Below are 20,950 nucleotides of genomic sequence, written 5' to 3' on the forward strand. Positions count from 1 at the left end.
TCTTTGATTGCCCTTTAATACTACAATTTCTTTGATTGCCCTTTAAAACAAGACCCTGTTTGATTGTCCTTTAAAATAAGACACTCTTTAATTGTCCTTTAAAACTACAATTCCTTTGATTGCCCTTTAAAACAACACCTCTTTGATTGACCTTTAAAACAAAACCCTCTTTGATTGCCCTTTGAAACAAAATCCTCTTTGATTGTCCTTTAAAATAAGATTTCTTTAATTGTCCTTTAAAACTACAATCTCTTTGATTGTCCCTTAAAACAAGACCCTCTTTTCGATTCCTTACGACTAAAATAGAAAAAGCTCTCATATCTTTGGTAATATTCAATTTATACATATGCATATATGTAATGACATTTAATACAATTTTTTCAAAGTTTACAATATTTACAATTTTCCATATTTTTTAGATTTAATTTCACTAATTTAAATCGAATCTTTTTTTGTCAGATATCTTTATTAAATATCGTTTGAAATTTATTGGAACCCACACATTTGAAACACTCCAATCCTCGTTGAATTCATATTATTGGAATTGTACTGTCATTTTATAGTGGAAATGTGATATATCTGATTCCATATGTCGCCCTAATTCTTTATGACTTGTTGTTTTCCAGCACACTTTGCATGGGAATGCCCAATACAAGTACAATATCCGCGGTTACCGCCACAACTACGTCATTGAGAAAATATACACTGTTGGAGAAACTGCTTACACTCCATATCCCCTTGAAGGACAAACTGTTGCTGCAAAAATCAAGTAAGTGTTTTAGGAGGAAAAAAAAATTGAGTCTTAAGGATACATATAATTGCCAAAATATTGACAATTTTCTTTCTCATATATACATAGTATAAAATGAAGTCTCCTGAAAGCGTCTGTATGTTTGAAAGTGAAGAACTCGATAAATACTTAACTGATATTGGAGATATTTGTGCCATTTTCTAGGGCATTTATTAGGGAAGGTTTTAGTTTATTGAAATTTTAATTGTTTTCCAACTACGCATGCGTAAAACAGCAGTATCTGTGCTTACTTATCCGCGCATGTGCAAAAATCTCAAACTGCGCATGCGCAAATAGTCTGCGTATGCGATATATTTCTTTGTTTACGTCTGACTTTAAAACAGCGATTTAAAACTCATTATGCCACAAAAAAGGAAATCCAATAGTGACCGGAGTGCATAAATGCCAAAACGCTTCATTTGTTGGGCAATATTGAAAATGTAGAGGAAAGAAACGCTCGGTTAGAGAATATAAGAGAAAGAATAACCACACTTAGGGAAGGAGAGTCTTCTGTTGAGCGAAGTAACCGTGTCTCTTTAAATCGCACTATAATTGAATTACAGAGAAAGAATGAATCAGATTTAAGTTTAAAGCTAATTTTTCCTCTTGATGTTATGCCACGGTTATGAGGGTACTGCTAGGTTCAGAAGTGATCGCTCTCTGTTTCAGGTCTAAATTACAATCTGTATATGAGTGATTGAAATGCATGCATGAAGTCCGTCACGTAAAATGCTTTGTGACGTGTGAGTAGCGAGAGTTGGCCATAGTTGGCGCTCTGAAAAACAAGAGACGCTCACTCGTCTTAAATAGTTGACCGATGATTGTCAGCGTTCCTGTAAAGTTCCATAAGTCACAACACTCAAATGAATTTAATTTTGATTTTACATTTTAGAGAATAGAATAAGCAACTAGTTTTTGAGTAACGCATTGATGAATTTCTATTTTCTATAAAATACAACATCACAAAGAGATAGATGTACCAACAAACAGATACCTAATTTCTAGATGGATTTGATCCAAAAAGAATAAAGTTCTACAATTTTGATGATAAATAAATAATGCCTAATTTCACTCGTGGATCTATTTTTCTTAAAGTTACTTTCTTCATTGATAGGTAAAATTCGGGAATTGATAGGAAAAATTGTTTTCGGAATCAGTGAGCTCAAAAATTTTCAGATTCATCAAAATACAGAGATTTCGAATTTGACGATTTTCCATACTTATATTTCGCATAGGATAAATTATAAGAAAGTTTATATTTACTTTCTCATTTTCTCATAATTATTATTGATTTAAAATTATTAAAATTAAAATTATTAAAAATTATTAAAAAATTATTAAAAAAACCTTATAATTATTATTGATAAGTTATAAAGAAATAAATTAGCTGCCATTTAATTGACACAATAAATAATTTACCAGCATTCTGTGGTTTGTGCTTGATGTATAATAAATAGTCTGTATTTTGATGTACTTTATTTCAACCTAAATTCATATACAGCTATAAAATAAAGCAGCATAAAAAAACTCATGGAATATTGAAATTAATTAAGGTAATAAATTAAATTTTATTCTTAAATTTCAGTCGTTTCTTGACACTTGTGGATGAGAGACCCGTCACAAATGCTCTCGAATTAGGCCCAGACACCGATACTTACTCTTCACTTGAATTCACTTTCGATTTCCAGAAGAATTACAAAGATCCAGTGGACCTGAAGCAACCCCACTATTTGTACCATTTGTATGGAAGGAAGGTGCCTATCGATGTGGTAAGTCAATTAATCATAAAAAAATATCCAAAAATTAATTTGATTTTCAGGAGATGGTACAACAAATAAAATTATTGTACCATGAAAAACACCTCTTCTTCCATTTGTTCTGCATTATATTTTTGTTTGCATGTATTCTTCAACCCCACTCCCTCTTCTCATGATATTTCTTCTTTCTTATTACACGTTCGATTATTTTATCGTCAATAAGAGAGACAGAGAGTGATAGAAAAAATAATGTGATATTACATGTAATTAGGTAAATTTAGGTAATTAGGTAATTTTTAGATATTAGGTAATTTAGGTATTTTTTTAATTATTCTTTAAATTTATTTTTCTGAAATATAAAATCACATGTATACATTTCAAATTTTAAAAAAATCTATGGGATTTTATTATTTATCTAGCATTAGTTAATAAATAAAAAACACGGTTGATGTATTCCGCAATATGCACAAACAATATCACAATTCAAGAACATCATATATTCAGTTACCTTCTAATCTTTGAACTATCTTTGCCAAGGATTCATTGCAGACGAATAAGAATCATTCTACAGCAAACGAACCAGAAAATTGAAGCTATATGTCTTTTAACGAGAAGTGATTTTTATCAAAATTAAATGTAGTGCAAATAATTTGCAAGTGCTTGACATGCCAGAAAGATACTATCGCAATTTGAGATTCTTAACCTGCCTGTTTTAATACATCGTATCTCAGTGACCTGGTTATCAAACTTGTTGGCATCATCTGTCATCGGCCACTCAGCCATCTAAGTTTGGAACTTCCATATTCAGTGATATGTGGATGGCCTTCACATTGAATACTACTCTTTTATCAAGAAGTTTATGGGTAATCTTGCTTACACTTTACATGTAGTATTTTGGAATGGCATTGAACTTCAGCGATAAAGGTTATTCAAGACACGTGCTTGCGTTTCAAAAGGGGTTCATCTGTCAAAAAATTGACTCGTGCGTGCCGACCTTCATTTTATTGGAAAACTATTTATTTCATCTATTAAAGAATCTTGATAGGATTTAGCAGAAGATATAGATAGGAAGGTAGGAGATAAAGAATAAATATTCAAGACACGTGTTTGTTCTTTGAAAGTGGTTCATCTGCCAAATAATTAGGTTTTACAAACATGCATTTTATTAAAGCCGCTATTTACTCGATTTATTAAAGAATAAATATTCAAGACACGTGTTTGTTCTTTGAAAGTGGTTCATCTGCCAAATAATTAAGTTTCACCTAACATGCATTTTATTAAAGAAGCTATTTACTCGATTTATTAAAGAATAAATATTCAAGACACGTGTTTGTTCTTTGAAAGTGGTTCATCTGCCAAATAATTAGGTTTTACTAACATGCATTTTATTAAAGCCGCTATTTACTCGATTTATTAAAGAATAAATATTCAAGACACGTGTTTGTTCTTTGAAAGTGGTTCATCTGCCAAATAATTAAGTTTCACCTAACATGCATTTTATTAAAGAAGCTATTTACTCGATTTATTAAAGAATAAATATTCAAGACACGTGTTTGTTCTTTGAAAGTGGTTCATCTGCCAAATAATTAGGTTTTACAAACATGCATTTTATTAAAGCCGCTATTTACTCGATTTATTAAAGAATAAATATTCAAGACACGTGTTTGTTCTTTGAAAGTGGTTCATCTGCCAAATAATTAAGTTTCACCTAACATGCATTTTATTAAAGAAGCTATTTACTCGATTTATTAAAGAATAAATATTCAAGACACGTGTTTGTTCTTTGAAAGTGGTTCATCTGCCAAATAATTAGGTTTTACTAACATGCATTTTATTAAAGCAACTATTTACTCGATTTATAAAAGAATTTTGATATTCACAATTAAATTGATATTAAATTTTCGAATCTTGGAGATAAAGAATACTCAAGACACGTTTTTGTACTTTGAAGGGAGGTTCATCTATCAAAAAACACATTTAATTATTCTGAATTTTAATTATTCAAGACATTATTTTAAAATTCATGCTGAACAGAAAAAAAATGAGAAAAAATATTCGAACATTGGACAGAAAAAGTTATTAAGACAAGTGTTTGATTTTCACTGGTCAAAAGATCAACTTGTATTAAGACTCATTGTATTCAACGCGCTATTTATTACTTCATTAATAAAAGTGTTAGAATTCGCATTTATTGTGGGAAAGTTAGGCTTTTAGCCGATTCAGCAATTTTACATAGCTTCTCTTGAATTAATTAGGTAGAGACAGTGGAATTGGATCAAGAAATAAGAGAATATTTTAGAATAAAGTTACTATGGGCTAAATTAAGATAAAACCTTGGAAATTAATTAAATTGAAATTAAAGTTTAAAATATCATTACACACACACACACACACACAGACACACACACACACACACATATATATATATATATATAGCAATGAAATTTGCAGTTGCAACAACAGTTACCTGCATTCATATTCATATTTCACAACTCGTTAGTCGCATTAAAAGTTCAAATCTTATATTTGCTGCTATTAACTATCAATTGATACTAACACGCTTTAAATATATGATTAAAAATTTCTTTTCTCATATTTAGTCATGTCTTTTGCTTTGTCTTACCACTAGATTCGAGGACAATTTGAGGAACTCATTCAAGTGTACAACGACGATACATATCAGGAGAAATTCAAGGAAAAGAATTTCCCTGCTAAATTCGCGGAGCTATTAAGATCTGCTGCCACATTGGGTTATGATGACATCAACGATCTTTACAAGCAGTATGCTGATATTCCAAAGAGTGGAGCAAGTGCCGATCAAAAGAAATACAGGTAATGGATACTTCTTTAATTTCTCGGTGGATTTCTCACTTGAAGGATTAACGCTTAATTTTTTACATTATTTAAGAAAGTTGGTGAAAGTCTTTGAAATTTAAATACAATACAGAGAAAAAGAGTGCTATAGTATTTGGTACTGTTTAAATCATTCACACAGTACGAAGTGTGAATTTGTTTGACATATATCAGATAAAATGCATTGAGGAAGATACACATTACAGACATAATCTTTACTGGAATATGCCGTTGGAATTTGAGACCTTTAGATTAAGACGCCATTTTTAAGTTACAGGCGGAAATTTGGAGAAGAATTTTAATATCATACCAGCTGGAGAGGGATTCGGAATTCTATTTGAAACGTTTACACAATATAATATATCATGATTAAGTTGTTAGGCATATATTAGATTGAATGAATTTGTATATGTACACATTACAGGGAGAATCTTGGGTAGAAAGGGTGTTGGAATTATGAGACTTTTGGGATTAACACCCTATTTTTAAGTTAGAGAGAGAGAGAGAGAGAGAGAGAGAGAGAGAGAGAGAGAGAGGGAGATCTTGAAATTTCAATTACATTACTAAATGAAGAGCAACTCAGTATTCCACTTAAAACGTTTAAGCAGGACCAAAGTGATATTGTCTGATATGTAATAGATTTGAAGCATTCAAGCAGATTATCATCTTTGGATGAAGAGAATTTTCAGTGAAAGAGAATAATCAAAAGAGAAAACATTTGGTCGAACGGGACATTGAAAAGAAAGGATCTTTGGTAGAACAGGATTTGGAAAAGAGAGAATATTTGATAGAAAAGGATATTGAAGAGAGAGAACCATTGGTAGAACAGAATATTGAGGAAGACAACTTTGGTTGAAATAGGACCAAAGTGATATTGTCTGACATGTAATAGATTTGAAGCATTCAAGCAGATTATCATCTTTGGATGAAGAGAATTTTCAGTGAAAGAGAATAATCAAAAGAGAAAACATTTGATCGAACGGGACATTGGAAAGAGAGGATCTTTGGTAGAACAGGATTTGGAAAAGAGAGAATATTTGATAGAAAAGGGTATTGAAGAGAGAGAACCATTGGTAGAATAGAATATTGAGGAAGAGAACTTTGGTTGAATAAGATTTTGGAAAGAGAGAATATTTGGTTGAGTAGGATATTGAAGAAAGATGACTTTTGGTTGAACAAAATATTGAAGAGAGAAAATCTTTGGTAGAATGATATATTGTGGCAGATAACCTTGTTACAACAGTATATTGAAGAGAGAGATTCTTTGGTATAAAAGAATATTGAAGAGAAAGAATCTTTGGTAGAATAGGATATTGAACTTTTGTTAGAACAGGATATTGATGGGACAGAACTTCTGGTTGAACAGGATATTGAAGAGAGAGAATCTTTGGTAGAACAGGATATTGAAGAGAGAGAATCTTTGGTACAGAACATTGAAGAGAGAGAACTCTTGGCAGAACAGGATATTGATGAGATAGAAATTTTAGTAGAACAGGATATTGATGAGATAGAAATTTTAGTAGAACAGGATATTGAAGAGAGAGAATCTTTGGTAGAACAGGATATTGAAGTGAGAGAATCTTTGGTAGAACAGGATATTGAAGAGAGAGAATCTTTGGTACAGGACATTGAAGAGAGAGAACTCTTGGCAGAACAGGATATTGATGAGATAGAAATTTTAGTAGAACAGGATATTGATGAGATAGAAATTTTAGTAGAACAGGATATTGAAGAGAGAGAATCTTTGGTAGAACAGGATATTGAAGTGAGAGAATCTTTGGTAGAACAGGATATTGAAGAGAGAGAATCTTTGGTACAGGACATTGAAGAGAGAGAACTCTTGGCAGAACGGGATATTGATGAGATAGAAATTTTAGTAGAACAGGATATTGAAGAGAGAGAATCTTTGGTAGAACAGGATATTGAAGAGAAAGAATCTTTGGTACAGGACATTGAAGAGAGAGAACTTTTGGTAGAACAGGATATTGATGAGATAGAAATTTTAGTATAACAGGATATTGAAGAGAGAGAACTTTTGGTAGAACAGGATATTGATGAGATAGAAATTTTAGTATAACAGGATATTGAAGAGAGAGGATCTTTGGTGTAAAAGAATATTGAAGAGAAAGAATCTTTGGTATAACAGAATATTGAAGAGAAAGAATCTTTGGTAGAATAGGATATTGAACTTTTGGTAGAACAGGATATTGATGGAACAAAATTTCTGGTTGAACTGGATATTGAAGAGAGAGAATCTTTGGTAGAACAGGATATTAAAGAGAGAGAATCTTTGGTAGAACAGGATATTGAAGAGAGAGAATCTTTGGTGTAATAGAATATTGAAGAGAAAGAATCTTTGGTTGAACAGGGCATTGAAGAGAGAGAACTTTTGTTAGAACAGGATATTGATGGGACAGAACTTTTGATAGAACAGGATATTGAAGAGAGATCATCTTTGGTAGAACAGGATATTGAAGAGAGAGAATCTTTGGTAGAATAGGATATTGAAGAGAGAGAATCTTTGATTTACAGAATATGGAAGAGAAAGAATCTTTGGTACAGGACATTGAAGAGACAGAACTTTTGGTAGAACAGGATATTGATGAGATAGAAATTTTAATAGAACAGGATATTGAAGAGAGAGAATATTTGGTGTAAAAGAATATTGAAGGGAAAGAATCTTTGGTTGAACATGACATCGAAGAGAGAGGACTTTTGGTAGAACAGGATATTGATGAGACAGAACTTTTGATAGAACAAGATATTGGAGAGAGAGAACCTTTGGTAGAACAGAATATTGGAGAGAGAGTATCTTCGGTATAACAGGATATTGAAATTGTGAGACTCCCAACATATTTCAAAACTATACCATTATAATTTTTCAGGTTCATTCATTTCTTATAAAACAGCAAATGTTTAAATCTGATTCTAAACATTTAAGTGAAATTACTGGATCAACATAAGATTTGTTACGCATCGGAAATTACATCACAGAATGAATCTTGAGTATAATAGGATGTTGAAATGACCCCTAAGCTAAATTGAGATTGGGCCATAGAATTATCGACATATTCATATCACATGGAAGAGTAACTGTCATTAAAATGCTAAAAACATAAATCTATTTTTTTTGTGGGTTCTTGTGATAACTGCCTTTTTCATAAATTAGATTCCAACTACCAATTTATTGAGAGCATTCATGATAGAAATTCATTTCTTTCTCTCATTTTATACCAAGAAATTAATTTAGAAACAATAGCAATTCATTCTCAAAAAATAATTATAATATTTGCGATGATACACTTTTTATAGTTAATTAAGTGTTTTTAGCAATTTGTAACCCTCGAAAAATATTATTATTGTATATTTTAAATAAAAGACTTTTCACTAATTTTTTAATAAAATCGGTCTAAGCAATATAAAATATACTTAATATTCAGACAGGAATAACATGTCAAAATTTGAAAATGACACATTTGGAAGACGCAAGACGAAAAATAATTAACTCATTGTAACATTAGTAAAAATAATTAACTAATGGTTTATTTCAAATAAGGTTGCTTTTTTTTCGTCAAGGCAAAATGTTTCATTATTTGCTTTTTTTATCATTAAAATTGCAAAATGTGAAAACGAAATAGAAATGGCTTCCAATTGTTAATCGCATAATCAATTTTCAATCACATAGAATGTGCAAATATTAAAATAACATTGAAAATAAATTATTTTCAAAACCATTTTTAAATAAAGAAATTAAACTAAGAAATTACATTGAAAATATAACTATGGCATTATATTTTCATAAGAAAATGTAGAGGAATATGAAAAAAGTTTTTCGAATTTGAGCATTTTTTATTTGGAACTAGCTTATTTTTTTTCTAATCCAGATACGAACTGAAAAAAAACTGAAGCATCTTATATGGAAGTATATAATAATAACTCTGATTCCTGTACAATTAATGTTTTTTCACTTGCAATATATTTACACTTATTTGAAATATTTTATTTGCATTTATCCGCATTAAATACCTCCAAAAATAAAAATAAAAACAAAACTATTTTTCAGTTTCCATGTTGAATTAATGCTGCCACTCAATTTTAGCTTAACTTAATCAGAAACTTGATGACGGTACAACAAATCGATGTAAACAAAATTATACTATAACAAAAAAAAAAATAATAGTAATACTTTTCAAAATCTTAACAGCCGGCGTCCTGGCATAGGGGTAGCGCGTCTTCTCCGTGATCTGGCCGTCCCGGGTTCGAGTCCCGGTTTGGGCATGGTTGTTCTTCTGTTGTTCTATCTGTGAGATGTGTGAATGTGCCCTCCTGTAAAAAGGGGTTGTGCAAGCGAATGAATGATGCGTGAGTGGCAAAGTCGTACTCTTGGCCCTAGTTGGCGCTGCTATAAAAAATAAGAGACCTTCCCCCTCAGGCTTAAATCGCTGTCTTCGTAACAGCGGGCTTGTCAGTGGCAAGTGCCATAAGAAACAAACAAACAAACAACAAAATGTTAACAGAATATGATTAATTTATAAAACCTTCAAAATTCGAATGTAAATTTATTGACTGATAAAAATATCACAACATAATTTGTAAAAAAGTGTTTGCCATCTTGTTTCAAGAATTAGATCACAATAGCAAGGCACTTAACGCATCATTATCAAATAATATTGAACTAATCTATTGTAGGAGCTTGTTTGTGGATGCTTTGGTGAACTTGGGCACCAACCCGGCTGCTCTGTTTGCCAAGAACCTCATCGAAAACAAGAAGGCACGACCTCAAGAAGCGGCCTACTTCTTCCACCAGCTCCCGACGCACGTCAAAGAGGTGTCCGAAACCTTACTCGACGGTCTTCAGGTATGATGTTTGGTTTATTAAAAAAAAGTAAAACTTTTTACAGTTAATGAAACCGAAGCTTCTTCGGCCTTTTGAAAAGGATTTTTTTTTTTTTTCCATAAAAGGTTTGCTTAAATTTTGTTCCTTAAAAGGTTGAATGTGGAATATTTTAACTTCCTCGCATTAACTTTATAAAGATATTACAACAAAACTGAATGACAAGTTTTTCTTTTTCTCAACCTTAAAATCTTTTTTTTTTTTTTTGAAAAAGTTTTAATCTACTGGCTAATAATTCAAGAGAACTAAATTGTTTCTGCATTTTTGAGCTAAAACATAGCTGCTGGTATAATATAACCTTTTTGTATTTCTATTTTTGGAAATGAAAAATAAAAAAAAAAACTTTTAATACAAGAACTATTATCAATTATTATACAAATACTTATTTATTTCATTCTAGAACACAACGCATTCATAAATTTTTCGTAAGCTGTCGCTGATTTCTTAACTAATTTCGCATGCATACACACACGCACACGCACGCACATGCACACACGCACGCGCACGCACACACATACACACACACACACACTTATACACAAAGCAGCAGTTAAAAAATACAAGTGCTGGAAGCATAAAATAAAAAGCATATTACACGCACACGTACACACACACACACACACACACACACACACACACACACACACACACACACACACACACTTATACACAAAGCAGTAGTTAAAAAAGACAAGTGCTGGAAGCATAAAATAAAAAGCCTATTATAAACAAATAATTTTCAAGAACAAATTATAACTGTCATTGAGTTCTACCTTTTAGTTATTAACTGCATCGTATGCCAAAAGTTACTAATACGGTTATATAGACGATTTAACTGCGTATGGATAAATTACATATAAAACTAAGAAAGCAATGCCCAGTTTGAACAGTATATATGGCCAATCTTCTTTCCACTAGTTTGATTTGAGATTATCATGATTGGTCCTATCATCATTCAAAAAACGTGATTTGTGATGATTGTAATTGTCTAATCGAGTGTCACTCGTCATATTATGTTTAGTCCAAAATTGGTATCACAAATCTTGATTCTATCACAGGTTCTTGACAGAAATGCAAGAGACTGATAGGAAAAGCGATTACTTTGAATTGAAATATTTGAATACAGACAATTGCATAAGGTTCATATACAACAACTTAGCGATGAAGACTTTTAGAAATGACTTGACAAACTGTTTTGTTATTTTCTTCTATGTAATACATATTTTGGTGAAATTCTCAAAAATTCCTTTAAACAGAATAAAAATTAACCTTTTTTCAAACATGTAATTTTTAAGAAATTTACTTCTGACCTTATTAAGTTATTATTCTTGACATTTAATTTTACATTACCTTTTATTATGTGAAACTTTTTCATTAAAATTTTTCATCGTAATTATTATTATTTTTCTTCATTTAAAAGCACAAAATTGATGTTACAATTCCAGCCTCTAATCCAATATCATAATTGGACAGAAACTTCAGAGTACCAGAATTTAATTAACAATTTAAATATTTGGAAATAATAAGCTTAAATATTTGGTAATAAAATCTATAAAATACTGTTATTTATTTAATATGAATCGACTAAACTATACATTAAAAAAGAAAAAGAAAACATAAAATATATAATTTTATTTCGAATTCTTTGAAGAATTTAATCTTTTTATCAAAATATTCATTTATTTGTTTTTATATATTATTTACTCACTAATAATCTTTTTTAATTTTATTTTTACAGGCCCTCTGCGAGCACGAGAGCGTGAAAAAACACCAGAGCGTTCACATCTCTTGCGTGTTCTCTCTCAGCACCATCATCTATGACCACTGTGTGGCGCGGTATCATCCGGAGGTTCCCATGACGGCCAGCAGGAGTCACTGCCAACCAGAAGATGCCGTGAAATACTTTGACGTGAGTTTTTCTGTTTTCTGGCTTCCATAAAAAAAGTATCTTGAAATATTTTTTAGCATCTGAAGCATAACAGTTACTGATGCTGCTTTTAAGTTGAAGAAACATTGTGCTAAATTTTTATGATGAATTTGTATTCCACAGAATTTGTGTTAATATACAGGGTGGTTATAATTAAAGTTCCACTTTGCAATGGTCATAAAAAGAAACTGGCTCGACTAAACTGGAAACCGGAGCTGGACCAAATGTTATCAAATTTGGTAATAGTTTAAAACCGATCATGGGAATTTCTTTTCCACCCAAAAAAAGTTCAAAAACTCACCACCAGGGGGTTGGGAATGGCCCTGTATGCAATATTGTTAAGAAAAATAAAACAAAACGTGTTTAATCGATTCTGAAACGTGTTACAAAGCATGTTCAATGTGACGTCCACCATTTTTTGAAAACAAGTTAAATCGCATTACTGCATTCTCAACAGTAGCTCTTAGCATATCAGGAGGAATGTTACGCACATGTCGGTGTACCGCATCTTTCAGTTCCACCAAATTGTGTAGATTATCACCATAAACAATGCTTTTGAGATAACACACATTGAACATGCTTTGTAACACGTTTCAGAAGCGATTAAACACATTTTAAACCAGTGTCTCCATGTCGTAATTTGCTTAACAATATTGCATATAGCGCCAATTTTTCCCCTGGTGAAGACTTTTCGAACTTTTTTGGCAGAAAAAAATTTTCATGAATTCCTTTAAACAATTACAAAATTTGATAACATTTGGTCCAGTAGTTTTCCTTTTATGACCATTTTAAAGTAGAAACTTTAATTATAATCAACCTGTATTTCATCTAGTGTAACTCTCGCTTTTATTGAATTCATTGACAAAGAGCTTTCTCTGTAGCAATCGTTCTGTGAGTACCATATCCCATTTTCTATTGCTATAGCTGAGTACCAAGTCATGTTGGAATCTATAGTAATGAGGCTTGCAGATCAAGTTACAAAATTAGTTTCAATACCTCTCCCTTTTCATATTGAATTTTGTGATGTTTCAGGATAGGGAAAGTGGAAAGAAGTTGAACAACAAATGACATGGTGTTCAGCCAAAAGTTAATATGTGGTCAGTTTTATCGAACCGACGCATATATGTAAAATTGTTTGGAAAACGGGTTTCTTATTGTGCGAACTATAGTGTGATAAATTCTGTTGTTAGTATTCTTACTTCATGTCTTAAATTTGCTTCTGATAGTTTAACTCAGTTTCATTCGCCTATTTAAAGTCTGCAGGACCTGGTGGGTGAGAAACCTCATTCAAAACTTTTGACTTTTTAAAAACCATTGTTTTGTTTTTTCATAGCATTTAAAATTTAAAATTTATTTTTATCCTTGCGTCAAATAGTGAAAAATCATAGATCTTATAAACTTTTGACGTTTTACAATTTTGCAATACATCTTCTCTTTATTTACTCCCTTTTTTATACTAGAACTGTTTAAAACTCTCTGTGAATGACGCAGTTTGTCCTAAACTGGAAAAAAAAACCACCATACCATAACATGCACCATTTTATTGTAAAAGTAACTTCTTCCTCTATCCCTGACACATTTTAAGGTCTAAAGAATGTTGAATTCACTTTGTAAATTCAGAATTTATAAACATAAATAAAAAATAAGGATTTTATTCTTTATAAAGACTTTGCAGTTCCAAATCTGAAATATTTTCATTCCGTTACTTAATGCTCCTCTGAAAATTTTTCAATTTTTCTGTTACTTTCATTAAATTGATTTTCAAGCAAAAACTGAGGGAACAAACGAGGAAAATGGTTTCTCCGAAACTTTCTCGCCTACTAACTTATAATGAAAGTATGTTAGAAAATTCCATCCCCTTCCTTTCCGCATAAAAGAATGTGGACCTCGGCCAAAGCCATGAGTGCGCCGTTTTTTATTTTCGGAATCTTAGATTTTGTGCGTCGTAGTATATTAAAGAAATATACTAATAACCGATTATGCAGTTCTGACATTTTTTTTTTTACTGATGAAAAGCAAAAGACGGAGAATTACAATTTTAGTCAATATACCTAATTCATTCATTCAAATCATGTGTTTCTTTTATTATTTTTATATGGACATGTTATTTATTTATTTATTATTTTAATATGGACATGTTATTTATTTATTTATTATTTTTATATGGACATGTTATTCATTTATTTATTGTTTTTATATGGACATGTTATTTATTTATTTATTATGTTTATTACATGTTATTTATTTATTATGTTTATTAACAGGAGAGTCAAACTTTTAACAGGTTTGGTCCAAAATCTGATATGGATTTACCCTCTAGATTTTAAAATTTAAGCTTAAAAATATTTTACTGAAGAAGTTATTAAGAGATCAAGGTACATAAATATTTAATTGAAAATTTTAGAGAGCATTACTCCTGCCGAACCAACTGTTCGGCAAAGGTGACTAGTAAACCATAATGTCCCTCTATGGTAATAAAATACTGCTATGATAATAATCTAGTAATATAGTAATTTTGATTCTTCGAGGTTTAATGAAAGATAGTAATTCATACATTTGATTTCTATTTTTCAGTATGTGGCAAGAAAATTCGAAGAGGCAACTGATGAGAAGTTGAAGACGACATACTTGAAGGCGGCTGGCAACATCGGTTTAAGGGAGATCCTACCCTATGCCAGGCCTTATATTGAGGGTGCAGGCAACTACCATCCCTATGACCGGAACAACGCCATATGGGCTGTCACACATGTCGGCTTCAGGTTTCCTGACAGAGTAAGTTGTTTCTTTATGCCTTTATATTTTCAATCGTTTCCTGTAACTAATTCAATTCAAACGGAACAAAAAAGTTAATTTAAAGTAAGAACGATACTTCATTTGTCAATTAATAGTAAATATCATTCAAATTGAAATCAGAAAGAAAACATGCAATTCTTATTGTTAAATTGAATTTTAACTCGATGTAGAGTATTTTCAGTCTTTGTAGAATAGGGGAAGCGCATTTTTCTTTATCAAATTATTACTGGAAGTATTAAGAGTTATTGTCTCAAGATAGTAGTGACTGCTTCGGGCACTGTTTCGTTAAACTTCAACTCTTAAGCTTATTCTTATAAAACCGTAAATGTCAATGAGTAAAAGCACATTCAATAAGGATAATGGATGATAATATAAACTGTTGTGAGATAGGCACAGAAAGGCAATTTTTTTCTTTGACAGTTTTGTCTGAAATTTGACTTGACTTGCAATTTACATTAAAAAAGAAACATTTAAATCTAATTCATTGTTATTTTTTAACTACTTACAAATAGGCAAAGATTATTCCAAAAATAATATTTTGGATTTAGTGATGCTAGAAATATCAAGATTAATCAAAATTTTGATAAAGAATTTGTTGACGATAAAAGCATTTTTTTTTCTTTGTTTATTCATGTCCAAAAATTCAATAATTGTTAAACATTTTTGAAAACGATTTTGAAAACCCGAGGCAAGAATACATTTCAAATTGTGCCGAATGTTTTATTGTGATTTGTCATCCTTTCATATTTAAATCCTATATATCTGGAAAGTCAAACTTCGCTCAGTATTTTTCTTTTTTTTTCTTTGTATTAATGTGTTTTTTGGAGAAAATATTTAGGTACGAATCACATACTGATTATATATGAATATTTTTAAATCTTACCTACATACGAACTGGTCATTAAAATTTTTTTTAAAATTATAAGTGCATTTAATTTAACATGGAATTTGAAATAATATGCTGTATTCATTTTACGGTTTATCTATCATTATTTCTATTTTTCAACCTACACTCAGTTTTACCATGATGAAATCAGGTACAAGATGGCGCATGTAAGACATTGTAAGCATGAGAGCATATATAAAAAGTCTCTAATAGTTAGTTATAATAAAAAATTCGTAAGAAAAAAAACCCGTTTCTTCTGGATTCTATATAGGTAAATTCAAAAAGCAAAACCTTATCTGAATATAAAATTTGATCCAAATCGTTAGAGCCGTTTCCGAGATGTACTAAATAAGTAAATAAATATATGTATAAAAGAATATGTATAAAAGATAATTTAAATTTATAAAATATCATTTTCTTAGGTAAAAGACCTTCTGGTTCCTCTGTTGTTCAATCAAACCGAAAACTATGAGCTTAGACTGTCCGCCTTCATCATCCTGATGATGTACCGACCTCAACTCTACGAACTTGAGGGGCTCGCTCGGGCTTTAAAGCATGATCCCGATGACCAGGTCCGATCCTACGTCTACAAGAGCATTCGAGCGATGGCCAACTCCACTCACCCGTGCGACAGGAAAGCGTAAGTAATTTGAATCCTAATATACAAATAATGTTTGTTCTGGAGATGTCTGTTTAATCGAAATGAACTTTCAGTGAGAAAAACATTATTATTTTCCGATTCAAGATATTTGTTTGTCAATAACAAGAATATTTTGATATTAAATGTCTATTAAGTTTTTTTTATTCATTAAAATAACTTTTTAAATTTTAAAAAATGTGAAAAACAAAATTTTATATATATAAAGGTATCCCAAAACTAATGCAAAATTTGAATTTGCCACCTTTCGTGCAGTAAAGCGTTAGCAACCCTATTAAAAATTATCTTAACAGTTGACAGTTTAAGGATACTAAAAATGGAGCCTCATACGATAGGACTACTTGTTAATGCAAGATTTAAATTAAATAAAAAAAAACAGTTTTTGACTTTTGAATTGTTATATATTTATTGAATCGTTAAGTACACGGGATAGGTTTATGTATGGAATAACACATAGGGCAAATGGCCTCCACGGCTTTGCTGGCACATACACACTCTGTTATCTAAATTTCCCATGTCCATTTAGCATAAATGTGGCTGCATTTCCTCCTTCGATGCACTTGTGGGCTTGATGGTATAGACATTTGATTTCAGATAATCCCATAAAAAGAAATCGAATGGTGCTAAATCACACGATCTAGGGGGGCAATTCTGAAATTTTTAAACTGTGGCCGTCAGACTTTAATTATTTTTGAAATACAGTTCAACAATGAAAACCCGTTGTTCTATTACGTAACGCTCCATTTTTACTAACACTAAATTATCAACTGTCAAACAGTATTTTTAATAGGGTTCGCAACATTTTACTGCAGGAATGATAGCAAATTCAATTTATAAATGTACTTAATGAATTGAGTCCTTAGATTTTTACTTGTTTAGATTGGCTATATGAAAAGATTTAATTACAGACATACTTTAATTTATATTACTGATATTTAATCATCGCCTATTATATTCTTTTAGATCTAAAGATGCCAAACATGCGTTGAGAATCTTAGACGAAGTTCGCCACGAGTTTGAAAAGTATGATTACAGTTTCTCCACAGACAGCTATGTGGCTGGCTACGACCGTAAGTAGCCATTTTTTAATTCAAGAATAAGGCTTTATTTGTGATGAAAATATATTTTTCTTTGTAATAAACCAATAAAATATAAATCAACAAAAATTTTTCTAGGCGATTATGATTTTGGTGGATCTACCCGATTTTCCTATTTCGCCAGTGACACCGGCTATCTTCCTCGAGCTATGTATCTTGGGCTGGAAGACTTCATAGGCGGCAAGTCACTCCAAACATTTGCTATCGGTTTCAAACAGTACGGAATGGAGAAATTCTTGGACAAAATCTTCGGACCAGAAGGTTCTTTCGGCCGTAGATCGATGTTCGATCTATTTAAAAAGCGCGGAAAGAGAGATGCCGGCGGAGTGGAAAAGGAACTGAACGAAATTAAAGGAAAAGTAAGCATTATGGGTTGGATAAATTAATTGAAATCAGTGAAGATGAGAAATATAATAATTAAAAAAAATAATTTATTCTTTAAAAATGATATTCGAGCTATAGAAGTTTCTGTTGTTCATTAAGTATTTTCTGGAGCACTTATATATTACGATTTAGCAATTTTAATTCTTTATTAGACACATTACAAATGCAGTTCAAAAGAAAAAATTGTGCACCTTTTTTCCAAACCAGCCGGAATAGTCTTCCCGAAACTTTCTAGTATACTCTTTAATAAACTTGTCAAGCCATAAAATGTTTTGCATTTTTTGGCGTGAATTTAGTATTTTTGCTGAATATAATGTTTGTCGACGGATTCTAAAACATTCTGCGCTTTTGCGCATGCTTTAGGATGGGTTTAATTCGCCAAAATAGGGGTGAGAGGAAAGATGAAAGGATGAGATGTTTACATTTAACAATGAGGTAAACTCGGATTACTCGAATTTAAGGTCAAAGGTGAATTCCGAATATGCGCTCATCCTTCCGCGTCTCTCCCCTTAATGAGATGGAATCGTCGATAAATGGTAGTCTCAGAATACTGAAATGAACTGTATCTTGTCCTCTTTGGCAAGTTATTTGGCGATCATTTCCTGGCATGCTGTTAATAGTATCCGAAAACCACTGAAATCAACTGCATCTTGTCCTCTTAGGCAAGTCATTTGGCCATCATTTCCTAGCATGCTGTTAATAGTATCCGAAAACCACTGAAATGAACTGCATCTGGTCCTCTTTGGCAAGTTATTTGGCGATCATTTCCTGGCATGCTGTTAATAGTATCCGAAAACCACTGAAATGAACTGTATCTTGTCCTCTTTGGCAAGTTATTTGGCGATCATTTCCTGGCATGCTGTTAATAGTATCCGAAAACCACTGAAATGAACTGCATCTTGTCCTCTTTGGCAAGTTATTTGGCGATCATTTCCTGGCATGCTGTTAATAGTATCCGAAAACCACTGAAATGAACTGTATCTTGTCCTCTTTGGCAAGTTATTTGGCGATCATTTCCTGGCATGCTGTTAATAGTATCCGAAAACCACTGAAATGAACTGCATCTTGTCCTCTTTGGCAAGTTATTTGGCGATCATTTCCTGGCATGCTGTTAATAGTATCCGAAAACCACTGAAATGAACTGTATCTTGTCCTCTTTGGCAAGTTATTTGGCGATCATTTCCTTGCATGCTGTTAATAGTATCCGAAAACCACTGAAATGAACTGCATCTTGTCCTCTTTGGCAAGTTATTTGGCGATCATTTCCTGGCATGCTGTTAATAGTATCTGAAAACCACTGAAATGAACTGCATCTTGTCCTCTTTGGCAAGTTATTTGGCGATTAATCCCTGGCATGCTGTTGATAGTATCCGAAAACCGAATCTACTTTAGACATGTTTTTCTGAACCGATAGGAACAAAGATTTGAAACGAAATTGCACTTGTAGTCATTTAAAATTGATACATTTAAGTCGTTACGTTTTTGATAATCATGTTTTTCCACGTTTCTGAAAGCACAGAACAACAATGAATCAAGATTTTATTGCATTTGGCTCAAAATTTTACAGTTCTCTATACCAAAGATGTTAAATTTGTGCACCGAATTTTATCTATCTAGCTCTCTTTATTTTATAGTGTTAAATTATAGAATAGTCAAACAGACAAACTTCCAGAGAACGGATTCTATTCAAAATTTGATAGAAATCAGCAAATTTGGTTTAATGATTGTATACCAGATTTAATGCTTCTATTTCAAAGCGTTTTTGGTTTACCTTTGTAGCAAATAGACGGATGGACAGTTACCAAATATGTATTTTTCGATCTCAGGGAAGTTTAAAAAGTGGAGTTTCGTCTAATCCTGGATTCGAATTTTTTAGATACTACATATACAAGAAAGTAAAATGAGAATTTTTTTCCATGGCACTATTGGCGAGATTTAATAGTTGGCGCTTCCAAATTTAGCAATATAATATACTTCATAACAATAATTAACTTTTTTCCTACAATATAATCGACGCAAGTTCATACTTTAATATATAATGTTAGTGTTATATAATGTAATATATAATGTTTATATTAGGAATTTGCCTTTTAAAATGAGTTTATGTAATTCCCTCATATTTTATGTCTCATTACGAGATAATAAAGCCCAGAAGGGTTTGAAATTTTACAGTTCAAATAATTAAATCAGTCATGAAATATTTCAATATTGTCAATGCTTTTAAATAATTAACATTTTACCAAAAATAAATACAGAATATAAATTTGTCGAAACCAAATAAGCTTTTTGCTGAATACATAAATAGTAAACGACTTTATTAATCTATTTTCAGATTAATTTGCCTGTGGTAGATTACGAGCCTATACACGCAGAGCTTTTCATGAAGTATATGGGAAATCAACAATCATTCTTCCACTTCGATGACAAATTCTTTGAAGGATTCTTTAAGGAAGGTGAGTTTATTTACTAATATTTAAGGTATTGATAAAAAATCGAATCCGGCTTCCTGGCTTAGAGGTAGCGCGTCTTTCCCATGATCTGATCGTCCTGGTGCGGGCATGGCTATTCTTCACCCTTTGTTCTATCTTTGAAGTATGGGTAAGAGGGATTGTACAAGCGAATGTGAGAGTGTCATCTTCATATGGGCTGGAAGTCAGACTTCTGCCCTCGGGTGTTCAGAGGTGTTTACCCCTCCCCCTTTCCGCTGTAGCGTGAACACGACATCGTCATCATCATAAAAGAGCGAACCAAGACATCAATTCTATCCAGACTTATATAGACATTATATTGAAAGAGTAAAAGGTATTCTTTCAAAAGCTAAGTAGAATCGGAAAAGATCTAGAATAGTTTTATTCATTTTATACTAGATTACTGCACGTTGTAAAGTCTCGATCCAACAAAAGGTAGCGTT

At 31.7% G+C, this 20,950-nt stretch overlaps 1 protein-coding gene across 1 annotated transcript in view; it reads left to right on the plus strand.

Moving 5' to 3' along the window:
• LOC129975075 (vitellogenin-6-like) overlaps positions 1-20,950 on the plus strand; it is a 57,126-nt gene that overhangs the window by 12,778 nt on the left and 23,398 nt on the right. Inside the window, exons 7-16 of the mRNA XM_056087968.1 lie at positions 627-769; positions 2,376-2,559; positions 5,177-5,379; positions 10,090-10,258; positions 12,033-12,203; positions 14,796-14,993; positions 16,323-16,540; positions 17,522-17,628; positions 17,734-18,014; positions 20,372-20,492. Coding sequence (XP_055943943.1) covers positions 627-769; positions 2,376-2,559; positions 5,177-5,379; positions 10,090-10,258; positions 12,033-12,203; positions 14,796-14,993; positions 16,323-16,540; positions 17,522-17,628; positions 17,734-18,014; positions 20,372-20,492 — 1,795 coding nt within the window. The remainder of the gene's footprint in view (positions 1-626; positions 770-2,375; positions 2,560-5,176; positions 5,380-10,089; positions 10,259-12,032; positions 12,204-14,795; positions 14,994-16,322; positions 16,541-17,521; positions 17,629-17,733; positions 18,015-20,371; positions 20,493-20,950) is intronic.

The sequence above is a fragment of the Argiope bruennichi genome, chromosome 7 (genome assembly GCF_947563725.1).
Source record: "Argiope bruennichi chromosome 7, qqArgBrue1.1, whole genome shotgun sequence".
NCBI classification, from domain to species: Eukaryota; Metazoa; Arthropoda; class Arachnida; order Araneae; family Araneidae; genus Argiope; species Argiope bruennichi.